At 45.1% G+C, this 27,836-nt stretch overlaps 1 protein-coding gene across 3 annotated transcripts in view; it reads left to right on the top strand.

Moving 5' to 3' along the window:
• ACSL6 (acyl-CoA synthetase long chain family member 6) overlaps window positions 1–27,836 on the top strand; it is a 410,748-nt gene that overhangs the window by 282,593 nt on the left and 100,319 nt on the right. For all 3 annotated transcript variants that reach the window (XM_085618041.1, XM_085618042.1, XM_085618043.1), the window contains exons 13-15: window positions 5,592–5,726; window positions 12,176–12,271; window positions 18,438–18,510. In XM_085618041.1, coding sequence (XP_085474167.1) covers window positions 5,592–5,726; window positions 12,176–12,271; window positions 18,438–18,510 — 304 coding nt within the window. The remainder of the gene's footprint in view (window positions 1–5,591; window positions 5,727–12,175; window positions 12,272–18,437; window positions 18,511–27,836) is intronic.

Below are 27,836 nucleotides of genomic sequence, written 5' to 3'. Positions count from 1 at the left end.
AATATGATTTTGATTAGGTACTGGAAGCAATTTTTGCAAGTCATATAAGGAATGATCTGCTGGAGCGGGCGCGCCGCTGGCGTGCCGCCGGCGTGTCTAAGGCAAGCCCGTCTGCGCCCGACCGGGACCAGGGGCCAGGACCCCAGGCCAATTACTGGCATACTTAATGGAGGAACTCCGTGCATTAGAGTCGAAAAATCCCACCCTGGGTTGGAAAGCAGTAGAAACTCTCAGAGCAGAAAACCTACTCAGCAAAAATCGCGATAAAACCACCATGCTTCCACTTACAGTCCACCATATTAATACACCGTCCAGACATCCACCAGGTCTAAAGGTTGCTCTACTGAATACACGCTCACTACCTAAACACTGCCTTGAAATGTTCTCGCTCCTCCAGGATGGAGATATCGATGTTTTAGCGGTCACTGAAACCTGGTTAGGTGACAGCTCCACCCCAGATACGATCGCAGCATTACCTGGGGAGTTTGACGCTTTTTGGCACAATTGGGAGGACAATGCTAGACGGGGTGGAGTGGCCATCTTCTATAAAAAAAGTCTCCAAGTAGATAAGTTACTGGCAGAAAACCTCGAGAACGCTGACACATTAGGTGTCAAAATATCGAGTAAATCCTCTTGCATCATACTACTACTGCCCCCCACGCCCAACCCCCAGGTTCAACTAACTCTTTTCCGAGTTGGTTAGCGATCTCTGCTCATGCTACCAACGTCTCCTAGTCTTGGGCGACTTTAACTACCACTGGGACGTGACTCCCAGAGAGTCGCAGGCTAGCCAATTCAAATTAGCGATGCGCTCTTTGGGGTTTCACCAACTGGTGAATGCTCAAACCCATATTAAAGGCCACATACTTGATCTCGTCTGGAGTTCTCAGCAACTGACCCAGCTTACAGACATCGGCACGTGCTCTTGGTCCAACCACTCGCTGATTAGGTGCTGGGTCCCGCTGGATAGCTCCCTGCTTCAGCCAGCACCAGGCTGGAAAACAGTGAGCAGTTGGAATAGAATTGAGGAAGATAATCTGGTGAGGATCTTACTCAGTTTCCCCATGGATGCACCCTCTTCAGGCAACCTGGATTATGATTGCACTGCCCTCACCGTCACGCTTAAGAAAGCTATTGATCAGGTAGCACCGGCACGGAGGGAGAAAGTGAGAGACAAAGGGAAAGGCGCCCCTGGTTCAATCAAGAACTGAGGGGCAGGAAGCAAACCCTACGGCAAGCAGAGAGGAGGTGGCGGAAATCGGATAGGCACGCAGATCTTGCTGCCCACAATCTTTTGCTTACCTCATGTAAAAAGGCCATTATGACGAGGAAGGCTGAATACTACGAGGCAAGAATCACGTCTGCCTCAAATAAACAGAAAGAGACCTTTAAAATATTAAAAGAACTCAGCCAGAAGTCAACACTAGGATCCACTGCCTCACCAGTAGATTGCAACACCTTCCACACCTATTTTCTGAATAAGATCACGGTCATCATAGCTGAGATTGAGAGCACCCCGACCCATCAGGACCCACTAGAACAGCACCCCACGCCTCCTACAATGTTAACCTGCTCCCCTCCTTCCCCAAGTTAGACCCAGCCTCTCTGTCAGGCCTGATGAGCCATATTAAATCAGGCTCACCAGCAGATCCCTGTCCTCCTAGAGTCTTTCGCATAGCCCTCCCAGGTCTTGAAAGACAGACCCTCGACCAACCGTTTCTGGCCTCAAGAGCTAGGCCCAACCCCTGTGCCGGTCACGTCCGTAAAATGCTTGGGCATCAAGATAGACACGGACCTCTCTATGTCCAACCAAGTGGCGTCAGTGACTGGTACCTGCACGGGCCTGCTGAGATAGTTGCGGAGACTCGCCCCCCTCCTCTCGACGGCAGCTCTGCAGATGATAGTATCAGCCACCATCCTGTCCAGATTAGACTACGGGAACGCCCTCTACATCGGCCTACCGGAAAAACTAACCAACAAATTACAGGTGACCATGAATGATGCAGCTAGGCTGATCTTCAGGCTCCCCAGAAGGGCACATGCGACCCCTCTCTTGCGCAAGCTTCATTGGCTCCCAGTCAAGCAGAGGGCCAAATTCAAGGGCCTTTGTATTGCCCACAAAGCTATCTACGGCCAGGCCCCGACCTACATTAAAGTGCGTCTCCAAAACTATGTGCCTGGCCGTAAACTCCGGCCCGCCGAGAGCCGTCAGCTGACAGTTCCTCTGTTTATCACAAAATCCAAGGGAGGCAGAGCCAACTCTGGAATACTCTACCCGATGACCTCCATAAGGAATGTGCTCTCCTCACTTTCAGGAAACGCCTCAAAACGCTCCTGTTCAGGGAGGCGTTAGATTCTATTGAACCTTCTGTAACACATGCTCCTGGGGACGGCAGTGGGTTCTGGGCATCAGCCTCCTCTCTCAAAGCGCTAAGAGACCTGATGGTGATTATGCGCTATAGAAGCAGCAGTTAACATAACATAACATCCCCATGTTGGCTACTTAGTAATGTGATTGTATTTACCCCAGCTCCCAGGGGTTACTGGGCTGCCCTTGTTTGCTGCTAGTGTTGCTTAAAATCAGTGCATTGCACCAGAAGCACTTGTATGACAAGGAGACTGATGCTTTTGATATCACCGAATGGATCCCTCATGAATTATAGGCGCTTGTATTCTTATGATCATTTTCCTTGTTTAATTTGACCCATTTTAGGGCTGCATTAGCAAAGACCTTTTCTTTTTACTAAAACCATGCATATAATATACTTACTTATAGGGGCTTTCAACAAGCCCTCTTCTTCCATTGCTCTGTTGTGTCATTCACATTTTTCATCCACCCACTACAGCATCCAGCATGAGGCAGCTGGACAGTAATTGGCTAACTTCATTGTGAGTGACAGAATTCTGTTTTTTCACAATGAAAACATCCTCTCACAAAGTAGTTCCTCTCATTGATAGGAACTACTGTAGGAATGTATGCTTTTTGAGATAAAAAACGTATTTTTGCTTTTAGACTTTTTTTTAAACTGGTGAGACCCAGACAGCTTCCTCAAAAATGTTTAGCAAAAACGGTGAAAAAACAAAACAAGCATTGATAGGGCCAAAAGGAAGGCAGTCAATGTCAGATCTGTTGACTTTGTCAATGCTTGTTTTTTTCTGCATCTTGTTGAAATGTTTATTCTTCTAATACACTGCATCTAAGACCTAGGTCTTCCTCTCCCATAGCATTCTCTGCACCATTCTGTGTTTTTCTGTGAGTAATTTTCCTGGAGGGGAATAACGGATTGCATGAGACATGAGGCATTAACCAGGAAACAACCAAGAGGTTGTTACAAATACATTGTACATGCCCAGAGAAGGCGGTCTATCCTTGCAACCAAGTGCGACTTGCGTGATTGTGCCTAAAAGTGAAAAGCCAGGGCCTATGATGTAGTATTTAGAGATGTGCTATAATGACTTACTGCTTCATATTCAGTGGTTAACTCTGATAGTCACTCTGTGGCACCAAGAGGTGAACTACGATGACTACACCCATTAGTGGTAGCAGGATTTACCTTGCAGATGAAGAAGACCGACTTGCTTGCCTAAACACAAATTAGCTTTGTTACAGGTTTCATTCTTAGCTCAAATGTTAACGCATTCTGCAGCATGGTTATTTTGGAATTGCGATGATGCTATCTGCATTAAAGTCAGCTCTGAGCTGTGATGGGGACACCAGTAGTTTATAACTGTGATGATGACACACTGTGTACCATCTTGAGCTGTGATGACAACACACTCTAGCAGAGTTAGTGCTGAGCTGTGGCGATGACACTCTGTAGCACAGTTAGTGCTTCGCTCTGATGGTGATACCTTCTAAAGCACTGTTTTTGTTGAGCTGTGGTGGGAACACACTCTGTATGAAGGTTAGTGCTGAGCAGCTGTGAAGGTCACACACTCTACCACAGCATGTGCTGAGCTGTGATGGTGACACACTATGTACAACTCAATGGCCCTCATGAATCGGGCAGACCGTCTCCGACAGGCTGTCGGTGGTGGCCCGCCCGATATCTAGAGCAATGGTCCAACCCCCAGATTATGATACAGGCGGTCAGAGCACAGAGGGCGGGGGAAAGATTGCTGCATCTGACAGGCTGTCAGGCAGTAAACCCTACAATGAAGGCGGTGCCTGCGCAAGCACCGCCATAGGAATTACGATGTCCATGTCCCACAGCCTTGGAAAGGCTGTCAGAAAGGGACTTTGGTGGCCCCTTGCAGGGCCCCATCCCCCGTGGGCCTCTGCTATGTGGCCAGGGGGGCACATGTGGTGCGCCTGGCACATGGTACATGGATGTTTGCATACATGCCTTTTACTACTGCGGATTGTGCTGCAGCCCTTTTCTGCGCTGCAGCACACGCCGCAATAATAAAAGGCATGTTTCGACCCACCTGCAAGGTGGCTTCGTCATAATATGGCGGGCGGAACTGCTGACTACTTGTCAGCCAATCTCCATGCCGCTACGATGGCGGTCGGATGCTCGTCTGACCGCCATCGTAATGAGGTCCTTAGTCCTGAGCTGTGATAGTGAAAAGACCTGGAGCACAGTTAATGTTGAGTTTTGATGGTGACATGATCTGGAGCACAGTTAGTGCCGATCTGTGATGGTGACATGATCTATAGTACGGTTAGCGCTAATCTCTGATGGTCACACACTACCAAGGCTAGTGCTAAACTGTGATGGTGACACACTGTACCAGGGTTAGTGCTCATCTATGATAGTGAAAAACTCTCTAGCAGGGTTAGTGCTGAGCTGTGAAGGTTACCCATTGTGTATCACGGTTAGTGCTGAGCTGTAATGGTGAAAAACTAAGATGGTGAGAAACTCTGTACCAGGGTTAGTGCTGAGCTGTTAAGTTCACACACTGGTGTATCACGGTTAGTGACGAGCTGAAACGGTGATAGAATCTGTGCAACACTTAATACTGAGCTTTGATGGTGACAGTCTGTAGCACAGTTAGTGCTGAGCAGGAATGGGAGAGTGCCATCCTCCCTCATCCAAGTGAATGCCTGATACCCTGCAGAGTTTAAAGGTCAGTCAGTGCATTTGTTATCTGGTATCCGAGGTTGAAGCTTCATACGTAATGGTGCAAACCATGACTGACTGGAGCTACCTAAGTGAAGTGATAGTGATCACATCTACCTGTGGTGGGCAATCGTTCCATTGCATCTCATTACATTAAAAACACTCTGTCTTAGTTAAACTGCAATTCCTCCCCTTCAGAATTGCGGTGCCCCCTTGTTCCAGCTCAAAGCACATTGAAAAAAATGTTTAATGGACCCACTTTTCTCGGTAAATGAAGGACTTTAAAGTGCATATAGTTTTTGAAGTGCCCCTTTAAGGTTGGAAATATCAAAATGAAACTCTTCTTCTGCTGAGCGTTATATTTTCTTTCACTTTAACATTTAAAAAAATTCTTATTGTAAAAGGATCGTTCAGAATTTCCAGTTTGTACTGACTGTGCACGTCACTCCAGAGTCACAGTAATTCTATAGTGTTATTATGTGCTGCTCTTGTGAAATTTTAATTCACCGTGTTTTTGTGTCTCCCTAGATTTTCAGCCAGGCAGACACACAGGTAAAGCGGTGGCTGTTGGAGTTTGCGTCAAAGCGCAAAGAAGTCGAAGTCCATAGTGGAATCATTCGAAACAACAGTCTGTGGGATAAACTGTTCTTTAACAGAATACAGGTGAGGCCTTGAGGCAGAGATGTTAAGCGTTCGTGTGTTTTTAGAGATACAAGCTTCAGGGTTGTGTTCTAGGTTTTAATACCGGATTCAGATCTTGGGCAATGCCAGCGCTATGAGATGGACACAAAAGCTGGGTAAAGGATGGTTGGATCTTCTGTAGGCCGCGCGGCGAGGGTACAGCAGTACAAACCTCAGGTGCTGTACTGTTCTCGTGTGCACTATTTAGAGGCAGCATGCTGCAATGAGTGAGTCTCTACTCCACACACTTAAAACTGAGTTGCTTCTTTTCTTGGCGAAGTGTTGAATAGCCCTCCAGAGGTGCTAATAGGCTGATCAGTTTCACTCAAAAAAGTTTCAAGACATGGAAATTAATAGGATACTTTTGAGACAAGGACTAGAAGCCTCACCTTGCTGTGAAGAAGACTCAAGAGGGGGTGGAAACAAACTCAGAGATTTTAATTTCCGGATGAAAGGAAACAACCAACCATTCATTAGAGACTGAAAAAGGGCTTCTGTGGGATGATACATCATGCGAAGAAGTCATTGACCTGACAGGTGTTGATGGGAGAGTAGACTTAATGCAACTTACCTGAGTTTATCATCTCTCTACATCACAGCAATGCAAGAACAACAATGAACGAAGACTCTCTAAGGTACATATGACTTCCCTTTTTGTAGTCTGACTGAGCTTATTGATTAGACCCGGTGTCATAAGAGAGAAGGGATGCAAGACACTCTATAACACAAATTAAATCTGTTTCAGAGATGCACAGGGTTGAATACGCATTGAATAATAATGAAGAAAAACACCATACAATTTGCATTAGCAGCAACTCTCTTCTTCGAATCAAATTTTCAAATAATTAAGGAATAATAATTGTTTATGGACTTTAAATGGTGGTGCAGTTCCAATCTAGCTTTTTTGTTTCTATTCGCTGTGAAGGAAAGTGCTTCTGGACAGGGGGCACTTTTGTGAATTTGCACACAATAATGTTTATGATCTAAAAATAATTGGGTGATTTATGGTACTGGTGCTGCACTGTTGCTTTATGGCCCACTGTCCGTTTCTCTAGTTTTCAAGCTATTTTTATACCATTGTTACCATGGTTGAGTGTGGGGAAGGGTCATGTCTCACGAAAGGTGATGTCTCGAGTCGATCATGCTACCCCTCCCATCAATGGTAATAAAGAACACTGTGTGCATCGGCATATTTGTTTTTTTGTGCCATTGCATTTTTTCAAATGCATTTATTTTCAAGCAAACGTATTTAACCAGAACAAGGATGCATGGGGTTAAATGTGTGTTGTAAGGTAAAATCACATTGAAGAGTCCTTGTGGCGGTTAGGAGATTTCCATGTGTAAAGTAATTGCAACACACAAGCTGTGAGGCAGTACACGTTGTTTTCCTCATGTCAGTTTCTCTCTTCTTTGGTAATAAACTGGAAGCTGACCTCCATCTTTTGGTTTTGAACAAGTGCATCATTTGGCCTCAGTAAACGACACTAGTTGTGGGCCTATGGTAATCAGAGCCTTAGCTTTCTACTGAAGTTCTTGTTCCAGAATCTGAGTTAGCCTTGAGGAAATGACACTTGGCATAAAAGATCCCACTCTTGTCATTCTCTTCATCTTTTAACGCCAATTGCCTCTGAAAATTATGGAGCTTCGACCCGCTGTTTTTGGCTGGTGGCGGCTACTTACAATCTCCTGGTAGACAATGCCTACCTGTGTCAAATACTTCTACCAAGGTGGAGACCCCTAGGGAATCAATGGGCCAACTCTGTACAGACCTCCCTAATAACACATCTACCTTTCGGCATACAAAGCTCAGATAACCACTGTGTAGGTAGGGTGGTCTTGTACGGTTATCTATCTTCTAGGCTTCGCAGGGACTGTTGACAATCACCTCTAGTTGGAAGACTACAGTGAAGGCTAATGCAGATTGTATCTAGTGGCGCGAAAGCTCACACATTTGTAGAACAAAGCTTCAAGATAGTGGAGACTTTTGTCTATGAATATAGCATACCAATGACTTGATTGACCTGGACTAAGTTAACGTGGGATGCTTGGGAGGTACAGTGGCATTATATTTCACAGAAATATACCACCCATTAGTGGGTGGCCTGTTCCAACTATGCTCTGGGGTGTTGACCCTGCAGACTCCCATTGAATAACTTGCTACAACGTGTTTTATAGAAACTTTCATTTTGCAGCGTTGAAGCACTATAAATAAATGTTACTAGTACCCAACTAAATGGCGAAGGGCAAAGGGAATTTGCATTTCTATGGAGACAATTTTTGTCCATTTCTGGCAAAAAGCTCCTGCTATTACGAGCACAAAAGAGTGTTATGAGTCACTGACAGCTGTTTCGAATTGTTTTCAGTGACCACTGCAGGTGGCCAATCACTATTCCCATAGCATATACAAGACGAGTGATTATTCTCAGTTTAGTCCTCCTGCATAAAGAGAACACAAAAACAATTGTGGTGAAATAAGGTTTAAAGCAGCCACATTGTGGTTGGAATATTAAATGTAGGACTGAATCAAAATCAGAATTATCAGTAGACCTATTTGTCAGACTGAAAAGTAGTCACCAGTCCCAAGATCTTCATTGTCGGTTGTTACACAAACATAGGGGTTTACTGGAGAATCTCTTCTCCCTCCATATTCTGTTTCTGTGATGGTACAAGTAAACAAAATAAGATTCATTTTATTCTTCTGTAAACATTAACACCAGGTCAGATGGGAGTGGACCATTCTTACAGTCACCTCACTTGAAATAAGTAAATGTTAAGCCTTTGAAACTTGTTCTCTTGCTACAAAACTCTAGCTAATGTTCTATCTAATTCAAAGTATGTAGGCTGTTTCTAAAACTGTTCAGGATTTCTCGGCATGAACTTGGAGTATAATTGCTCATTAATATTTACACTCCTGCACTTTTTATTTACCAAAGAAGGTACCCGTTCTTGTTTGTGGAAAAATGTTCTAATTGAAAAAAAAAAAAAATCCAGTGAATTTTAACATACTTTTTGGTATGATTTTCATTTTCTGAGTGTTATTTGATTAGTAATCTTTTCAACCCTATATTATTGTTTATTTGCTTCTCCTGAAAAACCCTTTGTGGCTGCGAGTCTGGTATTGTTAAAGTCCACAGAAAAAAGATTGAGACCTTGACTTTTGATAAAGCAAAACATGCCCGGTGCGTCCAATGCAAAAGAACAGACAGGTGCTGGCAGGACTACAGACCTAAAGCCTCGTCATAAAGCAGACATTTTCTTTAAAAGTAAAACTGGGGGAAGAACAGAACGCTGGCGCATGTAAGGCTCGGAAGGCGGCCTGCCCTGCTCTACATGAGCCGCTCAGAGCACACGGTAGGAAGAGCAAGTTTAGTAGGAGAGGCCTGAGTGGACATCACTGCTCTCTGGCTTCTTCAAATATGAAATACCGCAAACATAGTGTACGTGTTGCAGGAGATGCGAGGCTGACAAACAACATTGGCCCCCCATCAGTACGATTATCAGAGCATAAGAGACTGTGCCCTAGTATTGGGTGACATAATATTGCACATGTTAAATATTCATACAGCAGAATTAAGTATTTCCCAGGTGCTGCATTATCTCACCATGGCAGTTTCACAGGCAAGAATGTCAAATAATGTGACAATAGGTCTCCTTTCCCCCATTCGGAGCCGAAAAGTCGACATACTGGTGTAATATTGGTAAGAATGTTATGCATCGCGCGCGATGCTATTCTTTTAAATGTGGCTCACGCATGGAGTGTCCACTAGAATGAGGTCCGAATGGTAGAGTCAGTTGCTGTTCGTTCATCTAGCTGGGAAGACGCTCCGTGTGTTGGGTGGAGTATTGATCTAAATAAACTCTTCAACCAAGATACTTCTATCATGCACCATTATTTCATTTGGCGACGAGGATCTTGCACCATTATTTTAACTGCGTCTTTCCCTCTACATACATTTTGCCTGGAATTACGAGTGGCCCAACTGGCGAGTGGAAGAAACAGCTGGAAATGTGTGCACATCTAGTAATCCCGGGTCAGACAGGAGGTCCTTTGGAACAGGCAGTGAGCACTTACGTAGTTAAAGTGCACGTGCACCAACGCTTCATGGTGACAGGAGGAGGGCTCTGGCATTGTGCAGCTCCACACGCGACAATTCAGCCACAATACATCGACTAACCCCGATTGTACTCTCGCACCCGGCTGCTGTGGGTGTGACTGAAAGTCGCATTGTTGTTGCAAGTGATTACAGTACCCCAAAATGTCAGTTGACTCCGTTCGTTTAATGTTCGCCGCTCGCTGGACAAACTACGTATATTGCCTATTCTCATTGCGTAACAGACTGTAAGCAACTCGGACCCCTCGCGTTCCCCTAGAGAGAAAAAAACGAAGTTTTAAGGATTCTATTTATACGGAACCTGTCTTTAATGAGAGGAAGCGCCAGGAATAGGTCTTGGTGACACATCCGGTTGTCAGGGCTCCCTGAATCATCTGAAGCTCGGTTGCGCTGCACGCTCCGCCGCCCTCGCGAGGCGCGCACAGTGACGTGCCATGGCATTCTCAGCCCAGCACGAAGTGCAGCCTTTACTTGACAATGTAATGACGCTCGACAGAGGATGGAGGTGAACGAGGCGAGAGGAATGGCCATCAAAGCACCGTTATTGGTGTGTGCTTTGTTTCGAATTATATAATTGTGAAAAAACATAAGAGAACATACATTAGCATTAAGCACAAAATACATTACTTGTGAAAGAAAAGGAATTATCTGTGAAAGGGGTCACACATTTTAATTATTGTGTGCGCTTGTGAACCTGCTATAGGGATGTGTGCAGTGTAGATAGTGGTAAATAGACATATTACATGCTGTGCTAGGCTATGCTATATTATGCTATGCTATTGTAATGTGGGAAGGATATCAACTTAAGGCCCATCATTGAAATAGCTTCTTCTAGATAGACTGCAGATTCCTAGACCAATTCAGAAGCACAAGTGACTCACTAGAGCTCAAGAAACTGCATTGAATTCAATACAACCATGATGGGTTTGTCGGTGAGAAATCCAAGTGGAAGGGGCAACGTGCCCATTGAGTTGGCCCATAAAAGGGAACAGTCAACAGAAACTGTGTTTTTTATTGTCTTTAGTTCCAACCAAATAGTTATTTGTGGCCAAACATTGAATGTTTTTGTAAGTCTTCTGTCACAGAAATAGGGAAGTAGGTTGCCTGTGTCAGCTGAGGTGCACATTCAGTAGTGCTCTCCGTCGATTCGCCAAAAGCCCAGTCGCAGGTAAAAAGTAGAATTGTCAAAGTAGACAAAAACATTGTCAACTTGAAGTTGGCAAAGTTTTTTAAATAGTTGTAAAATCCCGTAAATAAGGTTTTGCATTACAAAAAAATCTGCAAACGCTGCTCTTTGAGGGAGAATTTGTCATGCAAACAAAGTTTTGCAGGAAAAATCTCCTGGAAAACATTTTTATTTGGAGGTTCACGTATGCAGAGAAAACACATAGCACGATGAAAAACAAAATAAGTTTACATAGAACCTTTTTAATCACTGCTGGAGGCACCAGGCAGAAGATAATTAAATGTACTACAGAACTAGTCTGCACAGTGGCACAAATCACCAGCCAGCAGGTGCCAAACACCAGCATGGCTAGAATAGGCCTTCAAGTGACATAATGAGCAGGTGATGCAGGGTTGGGGTGGCACTAGTCTACTACTGCCCTTCACCTGCTCTACCTGCCAATGGAGCTTACAGTAGAACATCTTATGAGGCAGAGGACAAGAATCAAGTACAAGCACACCATGAGCATGTCCACTAGGAACTCCAGACTCCCCCTGTTCCAGTGAATTCCAGATCCGAGGGGGATAGGTTGTATTAGTTTAGTATCTCTTCTTTTTGGCTCCGGTTATTCTTTGTTACCTCTTTCTGGTCTCCATTACAATGAACCAAAAATGATGTCGTTTACTCCATTTGGCTAAGATGTCATACACATCCCGGACCAAAGCGAAAATCTCTTAGATGTCCCAAGCAAATATTTTATATTGAATATTTGCCTCTTGGCCTTCTGTCAAGAGAGCCACAGTTTTGGCAGGTTTCATCGTGCACCTGTTCTATGAGGGCAGAACAAGTATTACTCCTGCACAGAACATGAATTACTCCTGCACAGCTTCACTTTTTTATCTGGATATTTTCAAGTTAGGTCAATACCACTTATTTCTTCAGTGCCTAAACCCTTGTCCATAAGCTTACATTTTGCTTCTGTAATGATGGTGACCATTTTATGCCTATAAGGGAATGACCACTGTGTTTCGGGGGTGAGGGGTTTGGAGGGGTTATCTTATCTCAGTGGACTGAATGAAAATGATGATCACTGGCACTGAGTCACATTTAGGGCCTTCTTGATCCAATTTACCTTTTCCTTTATTTGTACGCAGGCAAGCCTCGGAGGGCAGGTCCGAATGATTGTGACCGGAGCCGCTCCAGCTTCCCCGACTGTTCTGGGATTCCTTCGAGCAGCCCTTGGATGTCAGGTATGGTCTAAGAACATGTGAACCCCAAGCATTGCTTTCTACATTCAGTGATTTGTACAAAAGATAGCGGTGTAGCCAGAATTAAAATCATGTCTGCTCCAGAGATAGACTGTACTAGCCATCTCCATTCTAGCCTGGTATCTTCCCTCATGTCCCTGCTTCAGAGGCCAGGGCCAGACTGGCCATTTATCCCCTCGGCCATTTCACAGGAGTGTTGGAGTCATTGGAGGCCAGTTTCTGATGGTCAATGGCAGCTGCTTCTTTATTTACTTACCTGGAGTTTAAGGCAGCAGCATAGTGGGGCAAGCATGGAGGGAGGACAGGAGCAAGGGAGAGAGAAAGTAAAAAAGAAAGAAAGGCAGGAAGGAAGTGGAACTGGTTTGAACATTTGCCTGGGCTGCCCTTGATTTCAAGCCAGGTCCTGGTCAGGGTAGACGCTGGAGCTCACTTGTGGCTGCGTGGTCGATTTACCTTTGCAGGAAGGAGCATCATGATGCAGTCATAGTTTGAGTTAGACCCTTACAAATCCTCTGGCTTTTAGGATCTAAACTTCTATGGCTTTGGGCATCACTGTGACCCTACACAAGTTCTGGGATTTCTGATGGTGCTTCATGCCGAGGCCGTTGTCTTCTCTGAGGCTTCATGACAAATTCTTTATGCAACTTCAACTGCCTACACATTGTCTACTTGCCATTTTTGTATTTGTTTTACATTTTATTGTATTTTATATGGTGCTCATTCACTAAACTATTTAGGGGTTCAACTAGATATTAGTAAGGTTTGTAATTCGTGGCCTGTTTCCCTGCTGAGGACAAGCCTTTTAATTCCAGAGCTCCAAACGCCTTCTTCCTATTTCACTTAGAACTGCTATTCTGGGGCCACCCAGTAACATCCGAGACAATACAAAACCAAACCCAGCTCTTGGGCACCCATCTTCCTCCAAGTCTCTTCTGGAACAAGAAACTATCTGATATTTCAAATTGTTCTTACATAATAAACAATATCTGCTCTTTTCCAAAAGTGGGAATGGCTAGCGCTTCGCAGGGTTGCTTCAGTGCACACTGTTTTCCTGACCTATTGTTGAAGACAGACTCTTGCAGCCCTTTAAATGCTCTGAAGAGCAACCCTCAAAGGATATGGCAAGGCAGATTTGATTTGTCTCAGTAAGGTTCTTGTACTCTTCAGACTTGTCGAAGAACGCCATTTAATGTAATGCGCCTTAGTTCTGCCAACCTGTCCGTGCAATACAATTTAAAAATGAAGGAAACGCCATTTTGCTGAATTCAGAGGAGAAAGACACACTTTAAAGCAGGGTAAAAATGTAAGATACTTTGAAATATTCATGAAACCTAAAACGAAGAGTTAATAACGAGAAGTAGTTCAACGTTGATGGTGCCTCAGCAAACTGAAACTACAGGAATTGATCTATTTAGAAGCATGGCTTTATATAAAGTCCTATTTTAAACTTCCCAAAATACATTGTTTCGAATGCTTTTTGGCGCTGTGACTGTGCAGTACAGTTCTTCTTCCCATTTTGGAAATACAATTATGCCTCTTTAAAGTAACTCTATAAAAATAGGCATTGCTCATCTGGCCCAGTATACTACCCCTTCCAGGGGTGTGTCCATAGAGATAAAGAGACCCCCATCCCTCCCTCCCGATAGTGATTTTGAAGGCACCGGCCAATCGTTTCCCATCACAATAGCATTCGGTGCGCGCTTTACTTGTTCAGAGCAGCGGTGGCCGGAAATGAAACATGGACCAGGGAATTCTTACATAAGTCCCCTTTACCATTAAAGCCTCAATTAAAATAAATACCAAACTCACAGGTGAAGTTAAATATCGTCTGGGAGATCTTACAAACAGAAAAGAGCTGGCCTAACAGAAAGGAGGCTGTTAAATTAGTACACACAGACATCAACAGAATAAATACAAAGTAATGCCCCACCCATCAAGACCTTTCAACAACCACCTACAAATAGGGTGACCAGATCTTGAGAACCAAAAACCGGGACATTTTGCAAAAATAGAAGAATGACTACAATTTTACATCTACGTTGCTGTGCAGAATGACAACTCTTAACATAGGAACACAGAAGAAGCACTAAGAAAATAAATAAAATGTAATTTCTAAAACCGGCATCATACCTGTTAATTAAATTGCTTACTTATAACAGCTGCTAAAAAGCACAACTTTAGAACACCCAATAAGTGCCTCTCACTGGATTAATTCGCGCAACTCTAAAAACCGGGACATGAGCCAAAATTGCCGAAATCTGGCAGGACAGCTGGTGAAAACCCGGGACTGTCCGGCCAAATCCGCTACGCCTGGTCACCCTACCTACAAAGCATTGAATTAGGTAAATTAACAAAGCTCTGCAAACTGAGCTGCATCACTTCCGCGACTTATTAACTTTGACCAAGCGTTGCATCTCCCTATTGTAACTACTTTTATACGCTTTGTGCGCAAATGGCGCCACCTATTGAGCTCACCACAAGTGAGAAGGCGGTTTAGGTGATATCCGCCATAACACATTTTCTTGTTTTGTAGCTAGTTTAAAAGCAAACACTGGGAGCACAAAACTATCCGGTGCTTAATATTCGTACCACGAGGGTGTTTGCAAGATATTGATCTTTTAGCCTTATCATGGCCCCAAAAATTCTCTAGAAAATCACTGAAGAAGCAAAGGTTAAAGTGATGTAATAGGTGTTAAAATAAGATAAAAACTTAACTAATTGTGATTTACTGAGCTAACTAAAGCATAAGCCCACCATGCACTGCTTATGACCTCACATGTTACATCGCTCACAACATTTTCAATGGCATCACTAATAAAATTTCAAATGACATCATTGATATCACTAATAAAACCATAGTAGTATACAGCATAGGGTTAGTGAGTATAGGTCCATAGCATGGAATTAGGGTAAACTCTGGAGGCAAGTGTGATTGTGCATTTTGAAAGCTATGTAAGTCACCATCGACAAATCATTAAAGTTTGGGGTGCAAGTATCACTCCATGTTACAAAGGTGAAGGCTGGGCACACCTGATTTGGGTTGCAGGGGTATGTTTGAAAGTAAGTTGAGGCATAAGCCAAATCCTCTTTCAAAAATATCTGTGAGCAAGCCCACCACTTCTGTTGACAATTGATTATCTACCAGTGGCTATCTGGGCACATGCCCATCTTAAATACTTTTAATACAGTTTTATAGATACATTCTATGTAGCAAGGACGCTTATAAGGTGTGGATATTTACTTTCAGAAGTTTGCTGAAGATTGCTGAAGGCATTACAGATTATAGAATAATTTAGAGGTATCCCACTTTGAGGGTGCAAGGCGTTCAGCTAGGCCATGTGTCTAACCGTTCGTAGTCGGCCAACACCCTCCCCAGGTAGCCAACCACCCGCCGCACATGGCCATCAGCTGTGCGTAACATGGGGTTGGCAGCAGGACCTGGCTATGGCCAAATATTCCCCCATCACCACCACAGGTGCCCCTCCCCCCGTTGCACATTTTCATCGGAGTTGAAGCTAGCCAATCAGATCACTCGGTACTGAGGCACGGAAATGGTTGACAGACAGTAAAGCTGAGGGTCTTATTTTTTACATTTTCAGTACTGTGAGACTCTCGTGGGATCCAGATAGGCCTAACTTTTTACCATCTTCAAGCCCAACCCAAACATAGTCTCGGGGAGGTGGTGGTTCCCAGGGCTGCGGGGGCCTTGCAGGCCCCACATCTTAATCTGCCATTACCCCCGGGACCTGGCCCACCCGGGGGATTAAAAGAAACGAAGCGTGCTTCGTAAAAAAAAAAAAAAAAAAAAGGTTTGTCAGGATTCGCGCACCCAGCTTGAATCCCGCTAAAATTGTTTTAAACAAAAATCTTTTTTTGGGCCCTCAGTGTCCCCCTGAGCAGGCCTAAGGGGTCAGGGTGTTTCAACCCTGCCCCTTTTCTTTTTTTAACGCTTTTTAACCTTTTTTCTTGTGACTCGGTTCAACCAAGTCACAAGATGGCTGCGAACACTTCCTGTTTGGAACTGTTAGCAGCCAATCAGATTGCAGGCACGAGATCGGGTGGCTTCGCGAATCCCCTGTGGCCGTATTTGTATATCTGAGAAATATTTACATTTCTGAGGAACTACTGAACAGATTTACACAAGAGGGCTTTCTGGACCAAGAGCTACCTTTTTGCCAAATTTGGTGTAATTCCATTCAGCAGTTAGGGCTGTAGCCATGTCTAAAGTTTCCTATGGAAATTTACATGGAGAAAACGCGTTTTGGGGTCCTCCCTTTTTCTCGGCCCCTGCTTAACAAATCACCCGAAACTTTCAACACAGGAGCTAACCTAACTGCCCCATTAGTTTTTAAAATTTTGCGAAGATTCGTCAAATGGCGCCCAAGATATTGGCAAAAGAAAAAATGCTTTTTGAATAGAAAAAAGGTCCTAACTATAACTACCTACTGGCGACCGCCAGTAGGTGATATAGTTTGTATGTTATGGTTAGGTGTTGAAATGAGACACCATCTAAAGTTAAAAAACCTCAAAACCACTGAAATGAGCTATTTATAGTTTAGTGAACTAAACTATTATTTGCACCACTATCATACACTGCTTATAATGTTACATATTACATGACTCATGACATTAAACTATATTTTTTGTGACATCTATCTTGGTTTCTGTCCAGATGAGGACAATAATTGAGGTCTTGGAGAAGCACGCCTGGGGACTGCACAGGACCTTTCTTGGAGGGGAACCTAGTGGTTTACCTTTGGCACACAGTTAACACGCTGCAGGCTCCACTGCAGTGCAATTCAGCTCAAATCTGTTTGAATTTACATTAGGAACTACAATGTTAGTGTCACAATGTTAGGCTTGAAGCACATACCCTACCAATAATGAGCAATTCTTCTCTCTTGACTTTTTTGCAAGGCTGTATTCGTGTTCATGCGAGCCATTAACTACATTACAATGTGGCAACGCAACGATCTGTACATGTATCTGTAGCCTGGAACCGCTCAATAGTCCACACTGGCTCACGTAACATGGCACAAATCATCACCCGTGGTATCAATCCTCACCTCAATTCAAAAAACATACTTTTAAAAGTAAATTCCAGTCTGCTTTGCTGTAACTGGCCACTCAAAAAAGATTGATCAGCCCAGCCTTCCATAAACTCTGCAACTCCATGGGATAATGAGTTGGTCTCAACGTCCACCGAAAGCCTCTTGGGTTCACACAGTGTGAAAGCAGTGGTGGACGTCTGCTACCACAGGAGCGCTATAGCCACACAAAATGCAGGATACATAAAATTAAACTTCCAGTGGTATTGGATTGGCTACTTTCGAAGTCTTCGAAAGCTTCCTTGGTTTCGCTGATTTTATAGAAAAGGTATTGCCACTCGATAACAAGTAAACCATTTGACTACACTGTGTGGAACAGTGTTCCGTCCTTCCCTTGCCTCCTAATTCCTGTATTTCTCCACTGAGCACCTTCATCCACGCAGCAGACATATCAGTCACGTGATGTGACGGTGAGCCTTCACACTTTTGGGAATCAAAGCCACACAAGGAATTCTGTGTCCCAATGATTTCCTCTCAGACATACATGTCCCAACCATGCTGCGTCTGAGTTACTTAAAGTTAGACATCTAATATCTTGGCATGGAGTGTGAAATTCTATCTACCACAACTCCTCTCATGCTTTACCCTTTTCCACCATGTCATATCGCCAATACGTGGGTTACGGTGTGGTATCTCTCTGGGAGATGTAGGTGGCGGTTATGGGAAAGAAGACTACATTACAACGTACTGGTGCTAGCACTTCACACTCTACAGTGGACCCTAGACAAAGATTGGGAAAACATTACAAGCTGGAGCCAAACCCAACGTATCTCAAATTTGCCCAGTGCCAGATAGCAAAAACCTGATCAGAAAGAAAAACATGCACTTGTGATTTCCCAGTGAATAATCTACTGGACATCAAATCGATATCTACTGCACACACTCACATTCTGCCTGCAGAAAGATTACCGGTGAACACGCACACTGCATCTGTATTGACGAATGCCATAGGAAAAGAACAACTGTTTTGTTTGTGGTGCATTTACAACAGGCTTGCTTGATATATAAATTTGTTTCTAATAAATATGTTTCCTTACTAGGTTTATGAAGGCTATGGCCAGACAGAGTGTACTGCCGGATGCACCTTCACCACCCCTGGAGACTGGACGTCAGGTGAGCAGCTGTCTTAACAGAAATATACAAATCGACTTTATAAAGGACATTCAAGAATTCAATAGCAGCAGAAGCTGGACCCTTTACATATCTGAGTTAAATATAGTCCCTGTATGTGCAGCCTGTACCTGGCAATCTGGTTTCTTGTAGTTCCTACCCATCTTTTACATTGGTCCAGGCTAACAAACCAACTGGGTAAATCCCTTTCTTGATGAAATATCCTGTCTTCCAGGTTGATTTTCCCCCCAAAACTACAACTTTTCTTATAGTGGATCCACTTTTAAACCCCGATCCCTATTTGCTCCTGTTAAGCTCCTTCTTCCTCTTTTTAAGGAGTTCCACCCTCTAACATCCCCTTCCTGGTCTCCCCCCTTTCTTGCTACCATCTTGTATTCTTTCAGGGTAGACCAACATAAATCCCCTTTTGTACCAGTATTCCTAATGCTCCCATAATGTTGCACCAGTAACAATGATTCATCTTTTGATTTACCTGGAGCACCCCAGCATGCAAACTTCAGAGGTATTTGAACAATGACCTTCTTCCATTAGAAATGTGAATGATTATATTTTAGGGGCGAAATTTGGTCTATACGTTAAAGTGATTATTTTGCAACCATGAGTCCCTCGTAATAATCTTGCCTTTCTCACTTGATAAAAGTGTGTGTTCTTGTACAAAATTCCTTATTTTCTTTAATCTCAGTTGTTCCCACGTCAGTGTGGTTAGACACTTACCACCAACAGTTAGCATTACATATCAAACTAGACGTATCTTCACTCACTCACTTTCTTCACTATCTCACATAGGCAGAAATTTAATGTTTTTGGGTGCAAGTGGGTGTGGGTGTGTGTGTATGCTGACTCAGGAATAAAAACAGACCCAAGGAGCCTTTTTCTCACTTCGGTACTTGCAGAGCGTGCTGATCCAAGAATCACAAGAGCCTGGTTGGAAATGTAATAAATTCTAAGGAACCGATGACAATGTCCAAAGTACTGATGGGATAGAAACTGCACCCGTAAGGTGGGTGCCATGCACTAATATCCCACCCGTAAGGTGATATTGAGAGTTAATCCATAGAGAATGGGGAATAACTGCAAATCTTTTTTTTTTTCAGCCAGACTTGCACACAGCATTTCCATTTCCGTGAGGATTAATGCTGCCACTTGCCACCTGCTCTGAGCGAGTAGAGAAAGATAGTGATAGGGCTGGTGGGGGAGGTGGTTATGGGGAATGTTAATGGTCAGAGGAGGGAGAGCTCATACGCCCCATGCCCCCCTTGCCAAAAGGGAGGATTGGCCAGGAGCTGAGGCTGGGCTGCTCTTGCATCCCAAGCCCTAACCAAATATACTGGCTAACTTTTCCGGCAGGTAAAATTGGACTCATTGTTTCTCGTACCCAGCAAAATCTGGATGCCAGAACACTAGCTACTAGTAATTGAGGAAACCCGTAACTCACCTCATGGTTACTGCACCTCTTATCACATAATCAGCCCTGTAATGTGGTTATGCAAGGGGCGAGCTTGCCTGATCTCAAGATAACCGCAGCCTAAACAAGCTCCAGAGACCATCAAACTAATCCAGCAGGAATCTGCAAAATCACATGGCATAAAGGGTGCCATCACACGAGAACTGTGCAAGGCTGAACATCAGCCACTGAACGCCATCTTTGCTGGTGCAGCTGACCCCTCCCGGGCTTGTTGCTGTGGCGTTCTGTATCACCGAGGGAGCGGCCTACCTCACTCTCTGTAGCGCTGATCCTGAGGGCCCAGAATACCGGTTCTGCGCTTGCCTGTCATCTGCCCAGGGCCTGTGCCTGGTGTTGCTTGTGAGCTCATGGAGGCGTGTGGCTGTCCTTGGCAAGGCTATTGGGGAAGCAGGCCCTGCTCCTGAGTCCTGGGGAGGCATGGGCTGGGCTCATCACTTGGCGGTATTGCCCTCTCTGCTTGGCCTGGCTGCAGGAGGTTGGCTGGCCGACCGTTTCCCGCTGCTGCCTCGATCGGAGGCCCCGTCCGCCTGGAAGACACGGGATGGACCTGGCGATGGGGGAGGGCAATGCTGCAGCTGATGAACAGCCGCATAAACGAACACCCTCGCTAGTGGAGAACCGGGGTAAACAGTGGTGAAATATCTACATACTGTGATTTGCGGCACTGGTGGAGCCAGGTGGGGCTATCGATATCGTGCTGCTTTGGTTGAAGCATAATTTACCGATACATACTAGAGCAAAAGCGCAACTAGGCGACATTAAGACATCAGGCCAGTTCAATTAAGCCCGGAGCACGCTGCAAGATCCATCAACAATATATTATAATCAGAGGAAATACGCACAGGGCATGCAAGCTGCAACACAATGGGGGAAACCAGACAAGAACCAATCAAAGTTGCAGTTCGAGCAATACAAATCCACCAGAGCAAGAGATGAAGATGCAGATATAATGATAGCAGAATAGGGGGCCCTGGTTGCTGAACTAGTGGGGGATTGGCAAACAATCTTAACATCTATGCAGCAAAGTCTTACTACAATAGATGGTAAAATAAACTCCCTTACATTCTGCATGGACTGCATGTCAGAACGCATGGACAAAAAGGCAGAAATACGAGGTATGGTGGAAAGAAGGGTATCAGAGGCCGAAGATTTGCAGGATAAGACCTCAGGGGTGCAGAAACAAATAAAGAAACTAATTGCGACATTACAGAACAAAGCAGAAGACCTTGAAGCGCGGTCACAGTGTAACAACCTGTGCATAGTGGGTCTGCCCGAATCCCCAGCCACTGGGAATATGGAGCACTTTGTGGAGCAGCTGCTTACAACTTTGCTAGGCCGTGACACCGTCTCATCACTATTTATAGTGGAATACGCACATTGTTCGCTGGCCCCCTGGGCCCCCCTGCCCCATAATAGCCCAACTCATGAATTACACGGACAGGGATGTGGCCCTGCGAAAAGTCAGGGAACTTTGATCAGTCCGATACGAGGACTCTGAACTATCCCTCTACCCTGACTTCACACTTAAGGTACAGGAGGAGCAGAAACAATTTGCGCCAATGAAGCGGAAGCTGAGGGAGCTCAGCATAGACTATGCCATGCTTCATCCAGCACGTCTCAGAGTGACAATGGAGGGTAAAACGAAAATCTACATGGATCCAAACAGCTTACGCCAGATACTTAAAAAACACTCCAATGCTAAGCCTCAGAATCCGGGGCAGGGCCCTACCCCAGAGGACGGCGCCCCTCACAGCGAATTAGACCAGCAAGACTAAAGTGTTGTTCACTGCTCAGAATTCAATTTTACAGACGTGAACTAATATTATAGTGGCATTGACAATGTCTATATCGAAGGCACTTTGGAGCAAAAATAGCTAGAAGGAACAGAGAGATCTGCCATATCAAGAATTTTTTTACTTACTTTGGAGAATGGGGTAGAGGGAGGGGTGGAAGGAAAGGAGAATTGGCAATGCGTAATGGATATTTTTCCCTCATGCTGCGCAAAGTAAGTGGAACGTTTACACTGGCTGATTGCAGTTGGGATCAGCACCCATAATTTAAGTATGCATGATATTAGTTAAGTACGTTGGATGTGTCATACACATTAATAGACGGTTACACAGGCATAAGAGCTGGAGTACAGCTAATGGGTATTCACCGCCCACGTGTAATACACACAGTTCTTGGTTAATGGGGGGGGGGGGGGGTCTAAAGGGAGGGAATAATGTACCATGTAATAGGTTGGGTTGACATGGCATGGAAGGGGGATGGGGTAATTACAGATAAGCAACCAATTGCTTCAAGTAGCCAAGTGGAAGTATACAGAAGGAACACGAGTTATATGGCAGACATAGCAACCTCAGAGATACATACTGAGCGCAGAGAGTGATCACATGGCCCGCCAGATTCAAGCGGCGCCGCCCTACGTTTTCTGACCTGGAACATCAGGGGGTTAAATGACTAGCGGAAAATTCGCAAAATTGTCCTGTATTTACAGAAACATAATGTAGATGTTGCTATACTACAAGAGACACACCTTGCGCCTCACCCAGGGCTGCTTTTACAGTGTAGAATGAAAGGCACATGTGTAGCAGCAGGATTCACGACACATGCATGAGGGGTCCTGGTGTGGTCATGTTGAGGAGCAGGGATATAAATCCATGAGGTATTAGTTGACCCTGGAGGAAGATATGTGGTGGTGAGCTGTCATATAGGTAACTTGGATGTGCTACTAGTAGGCATTATGGACCCAACTATGATGACCCCCAATTCTACTGCTCCCTACACAGGAAACTTGTGACATATGTGAATACACCACAGCTTTGGGGCAGGAACTTTAACTGCGTTCAATCTCCGGAACTAGATAGACCCATGGGCCCCTCCAGAAGACCATCAGATGCAGCAAAACCTATAGCCGCAACAGCAGAAGAAGATGGATTGATGGATGCCTGGCACTATCAATCACAGCAGGGCAGGGAATACACCCATTATTCATCAGTACACGGCATACACACCTGTATAGACTACTGGCTTGCATCAATGAAACTTTTGCCCTTCATACGCAATTGCACACACTTGCCACACACATACTCAGATCATTCACCAGTAAAATTTACGTTAGTGCCTGGAGACATGTAACCCAGGGTCTCAATGGCTCAATGATTGTGGAGAAGTGTGGCTCAATGATTAGAGCGGCAGACCCTGATGCAGAGGTCTAGCCCGGGACCAGGGTTCAATTCCCTGTCTCGGCGGGTCTTGGGCTCAAAAATTCCACGGACCTGATAATTCTCGCCTCGGTGCCATTCCAATCATGGAGTCTCACTCTGCAACTCTGGGCAATAGCTTGCTTAATCTCCACAATGGCCCCCACAACGCTAAGGATGCCTGGCCTCCACCTTGGGGGTGCCCAGGAGTGGACGCCTCACAGGGAAAGCCAGGATGGGTTCCACAGCGGTATTCGTACAAGCGCCGAGAGGCCTCCGGGTAGTCGTGCGCTATACAAGTATCCATACATTTACATTTACTTGACAATTTCCGCAATATTCACTACTAGACACAGTATTCCGTGAGGAACTAGCGCAAGCGATATATTAATATTTCCACATTATTCTTGGGAGTGTATCCTGAATGGCCACAATTAGGGAAGTGTTTAAAGCTTATATTCGCGGTGTAACAATTTTGAAACATGCAGGGGTGCTCCGGTTATAAGGAAATGAATGCTAAAATTGGAAAAAGAACTGGCTATACTAGAGCGCACTGCACAGAGAGTGCCTGAGAAGTTAGCACAGATTAGAGGAAAGATAGACAAATATAATAAATTGGCACAATCTGAGATAACACACTTAGGGAAATATGCGAATGCCAGAATATACGGAGAAGGTGACAGACCTAGCACCACACTAGCTGCCCTGACTCGGCCTGAGAAATGGGTAATGATGTATTAACACTACAAGATGACAGTGGTGCGTGGGTGAGTGGTGCCTCTGTTCTGCATTCTGTCCATCAACTGTTGTTTTTGCATTTGTCACCCCGAGTGGGACGGGTATGCTCAGACGTGAGTCCCGTGCTCTCCATGCCACTGGAATCAAGCTATCCTGGCTGAAGAGGGGTGAAACTCCGAAACCGGTCCTAGGATGCTTGTTTCCAGTCCAGGGAGGACCTGGCTTTGCAGTTCGGGCTGGACTGTTCCCATGAGGCAACGGGTCAAGACTGATTTGCATATGGCTGGCTTCAAACTGGAATGGCATGGTGAGCAAAACAACGATGAATTTAGGCCCAGATCTCTGTACTGGGGTGAATGTATGACTTTGTTCTGCATTCTGTCCATCAACTGTTGTTTTTGCATTTGTCACCCCGAGGGGGACGGGTATGCTCAGACGTGAGTCCCGTGCTCTCCATGCCACTGGAATCAAGCTATCCTGGCTGAAGAGTGTTGAAACCCCGAAACCGGTCCTAGGATGCTTGTTTCCAGTCCAGGGAGAACCTGGCTTTGCAGTTCGGGCTGGACTGTTCCCATGAGGCACAGGGTCAAGACTGATTTGCTTATGGCTGGCTTCAAACTGGAATGTCATGGTGAGTAAAAAAACGATGGATTTAGGCCCAGATCTCTGTACTGGGGTGAATGTATGACATTGTTCTGCATTCTGTCCATCAACTGTTGTTTTTGCATCTGTCACCTCGAGTGGGACGGGTATGCTCAGACGTGAGTCCCGTGCTCTCCATGCCACTGGAATCAAGCTATCCTGGCTGAAGAGGGGTGAAACCCCGAAATCGGTCCTAGGATGCTTGTTTCCAGTCCAGGGAGGACCTAGCTTGGCAGTTCGGGCTGGACTGTTCCCATGAGGCACAGGGTCAAGACTGATTTGCATATGGCTGGCTTCAAACTGGAATGTCATGGTGAGTAAAAAAACTATGGATTTAGGCCCAGATCTCTGTACTGGGGTGAATGTATGACATTGTTCTCCATTCTGTCCATCAACTGTTGTTTTTGCATTTGTCACCTCGAGTGGGACGGGTATGCTCAGACGTGAGTCCCGTGCTCTCCATGCCACTGGAATCAAGCTATCTTGGCTGAAGAGGGGTGAAACCCCGAAACCGGTCCTAGGATGCTTGTTTCCAGTCCAGGGAGGACCTGGCTTGGCAGTTTGGGCTGGACTGTTCCCATGAGGCACAGGGTCAAGACTGATTTGCACATGGCTGGCTTCAAACTGGAATGGCATGGTGAGCAAAAAAACGATGGATGTAGGCCCAGATCTCTGTACTGGGGTGAATGTATGACATTGTTCTGCATTCTGTCCATCAACCGTTGTTTTTGCATTTGTCACCCCGAGTGGGACGGGTATGCTCAGACGTGAGTCCCGTGTTCTCCATGCCACTGGAATCAAGCTATCCTGGCTGAAGAGGGGTGAAACCCCGAAACTGGTCCTAGGATGCTTGTTTCCAGTCCAGGGAGAACCTGGCTTGGCAGTTTGGGCTGGACTGTTCCCATGAGGCACAGGGTCAAGACTGATTTGCACATGGCTGGCTTCAAACTGGAATGGCATGGTGAGCAAAAAAACGATGTATTTAGGCCCAGATCTCTGTACTGGGGTGAATGTATGACATTGTTCTGCATTCTGTCCATCAACTGTTGTTTTTGCCTCACAGATTGTTGAAAGATTCCACAATTATTCCGCGGAATCTTTATACCTCAGTGCGCTCCAATACAGACAAATCTACCTCAGACTGTTTAGCACACATTCCAATGAAATGGCTGACAAACAGAGAGCACTGTTGATTGTCCAAATTTGATCTACTGAAATCACTGCTGCTTTAAAAGAAATGCACAATAATAAAGCACCTGTCTCAGATGGCCTTACGGTGGCCTTTTATAAAGCATATCAGGATCAGCTAATCCCACACCTAGTCAATCTCTTTGAAGAAATGACTAGAGACGGCATTATGCCCACGACAATGCGAGAAGCTGTATTGATAACTTTACTGAAACCCGGTAAATTGCCCGAGCAATGCCCTCATATAGACCATTGTCATTACTTAATACAGACACAAAACTCTACACTAATATACTGGCAAATAGGTTGGCCATGCTGCTCCCGGGTTTGGTGAGCTCGGAGCAGTCGGGGTTTGTACCTGGCCGTTCCCTCACAAGTAATTTACGTACCCTGTTTAACACGATTGCCTGAATGTCCATGCTGCGGCTGTATTTTTAGATGCAGAAAAAGCATTTGACTCGGTTGGGTGGAACTTTCTGTTGGCTATGCTGAGGCGAGTAGGCATGGGAGAGGTGTTTTTGAAATTGGTTGAAGTATTATATGCGAAACAAGTGGCGCGTGTACGTGTGAATGGCTTACTATCAACCCCAATCGCAATTACAAAAACGAGACGGGGTGCCCACTGTTCCCACTGCTATATGCATTGGTGGCAGAGCCCTTAGCATGTGCATTGCGTGAATACCATGCACACCGAGGCTTAAGATTTCCATACTACAATTTAATAATATCCGGATATGCTGATGACACACTATTATATATGAGAAACCCAGAACATAACTTAACGCCAATGCTGGAGGAGGTTGAGAGATTTGGTAGCCACTCGGGACTGCACATAACCTGGAATAAATCACTCATGTTTCTCCTCACTGCCACTACAACTCCCATTCAGATGGAATACCCATTAACGTGGACTACTGAGCCAGTTTGCTATCTGGGGTCCAGGTACCGATTGACCCAGAAGTAGTTATCCGAGAAAATGATGGTCGGGCAGTGCAGCTGCTCACGGAAGCTACTGAGAAATGGATTAGGCTCCCACTATCTTTACTGGGACGTATTGCACTCATGAAAATGATAGTCCTACCACGCTTTTTATTCTTCTTTAACATAGCAATCCTAATACCGAGGACACTAGTTCACACCCTCTGCACCCTACTAATCAGGCTGGCTTGGGCGGGCAACCAACCCCGGTTGCAATGTGCGACGCTGGTAAAGTCCTACTCATCAGGTGGGCTTAATGCCCCAGATTTAGAAACATATTACAGTGCTGCACAGCAAATCCATGCCTATTATTGGATACACGACCCACATGATCTGCCACATTTATACTTGAAAAGAGAAGAGATAAGCCCTCTCACTCTCCCACGATATTTGCTTTCCAAACCACAGTGGCGATTCCACGTTATTGACCCCGTAGGGATCACCAGATATGAATTACGCAAGACCGAGGACATTTACACACCTTTATTCCCCAAGGTTTCCAGTACAATCGTGCCGCTGGTTAACATTGGGGAATGAAAAAGCAGTCATACAGGCACTCCACATGCTAAATATAAGAAGCATAGGGGAAATGTTCACAGATGGGGTGGTCAGCACTTGGGAAAAAGTGCAAACACAAGCACCCGAGACACCACTACACACTAAATACCATTATTATCGAGTATGGCAGTCACTGCGCGCATTACAGGGAGGAGAGATGACAGAGCACAGGAGGTAGCCTCGCTGACGCACTTAACACAGGCCCACACCGCACAGCGCGGAATCTCAATATTATACACACTCACAAGAACTGAGCGAAACCTTACTCAGTCTAAATTGTGCAGAGAGTGGCAAAAAGAACAAGGCATCCATATAGCTGAGGAACAGTGGTTATACTGCTGCTCAGTCATAGAGACTATCTCACAAAACGGCTGACATTGTTTAATACATTTTAAATACCTTCACAGATTGTATTACACCCCAGCACGACTGCACAAATATGGGCTGCCGGAAGATGATAGTTGCATGAGATTTGGGGTTAGGGGGGATAATTTCACTCATCTGGGCTGGGACTGCCCAGCGATCAGTGCGTTCTG

The sequence above is a fragment of the Triturus cristatus genome, chromosome 7, assembly GCF_964204655.1.
Source record: "Triturus cristatus chromosome 7, aTriCri1.1, whole genome shotgun sequence".
NCBI classification, from domain to species: Eukaryota; Metazoa; Chordata; class Amphibia; order Caudata; family Salamandridae; genus Triturus; species Triturus cristatus.
This window is presented reverse-complemented; position numbering and strand designations above follow the sequence as displayed.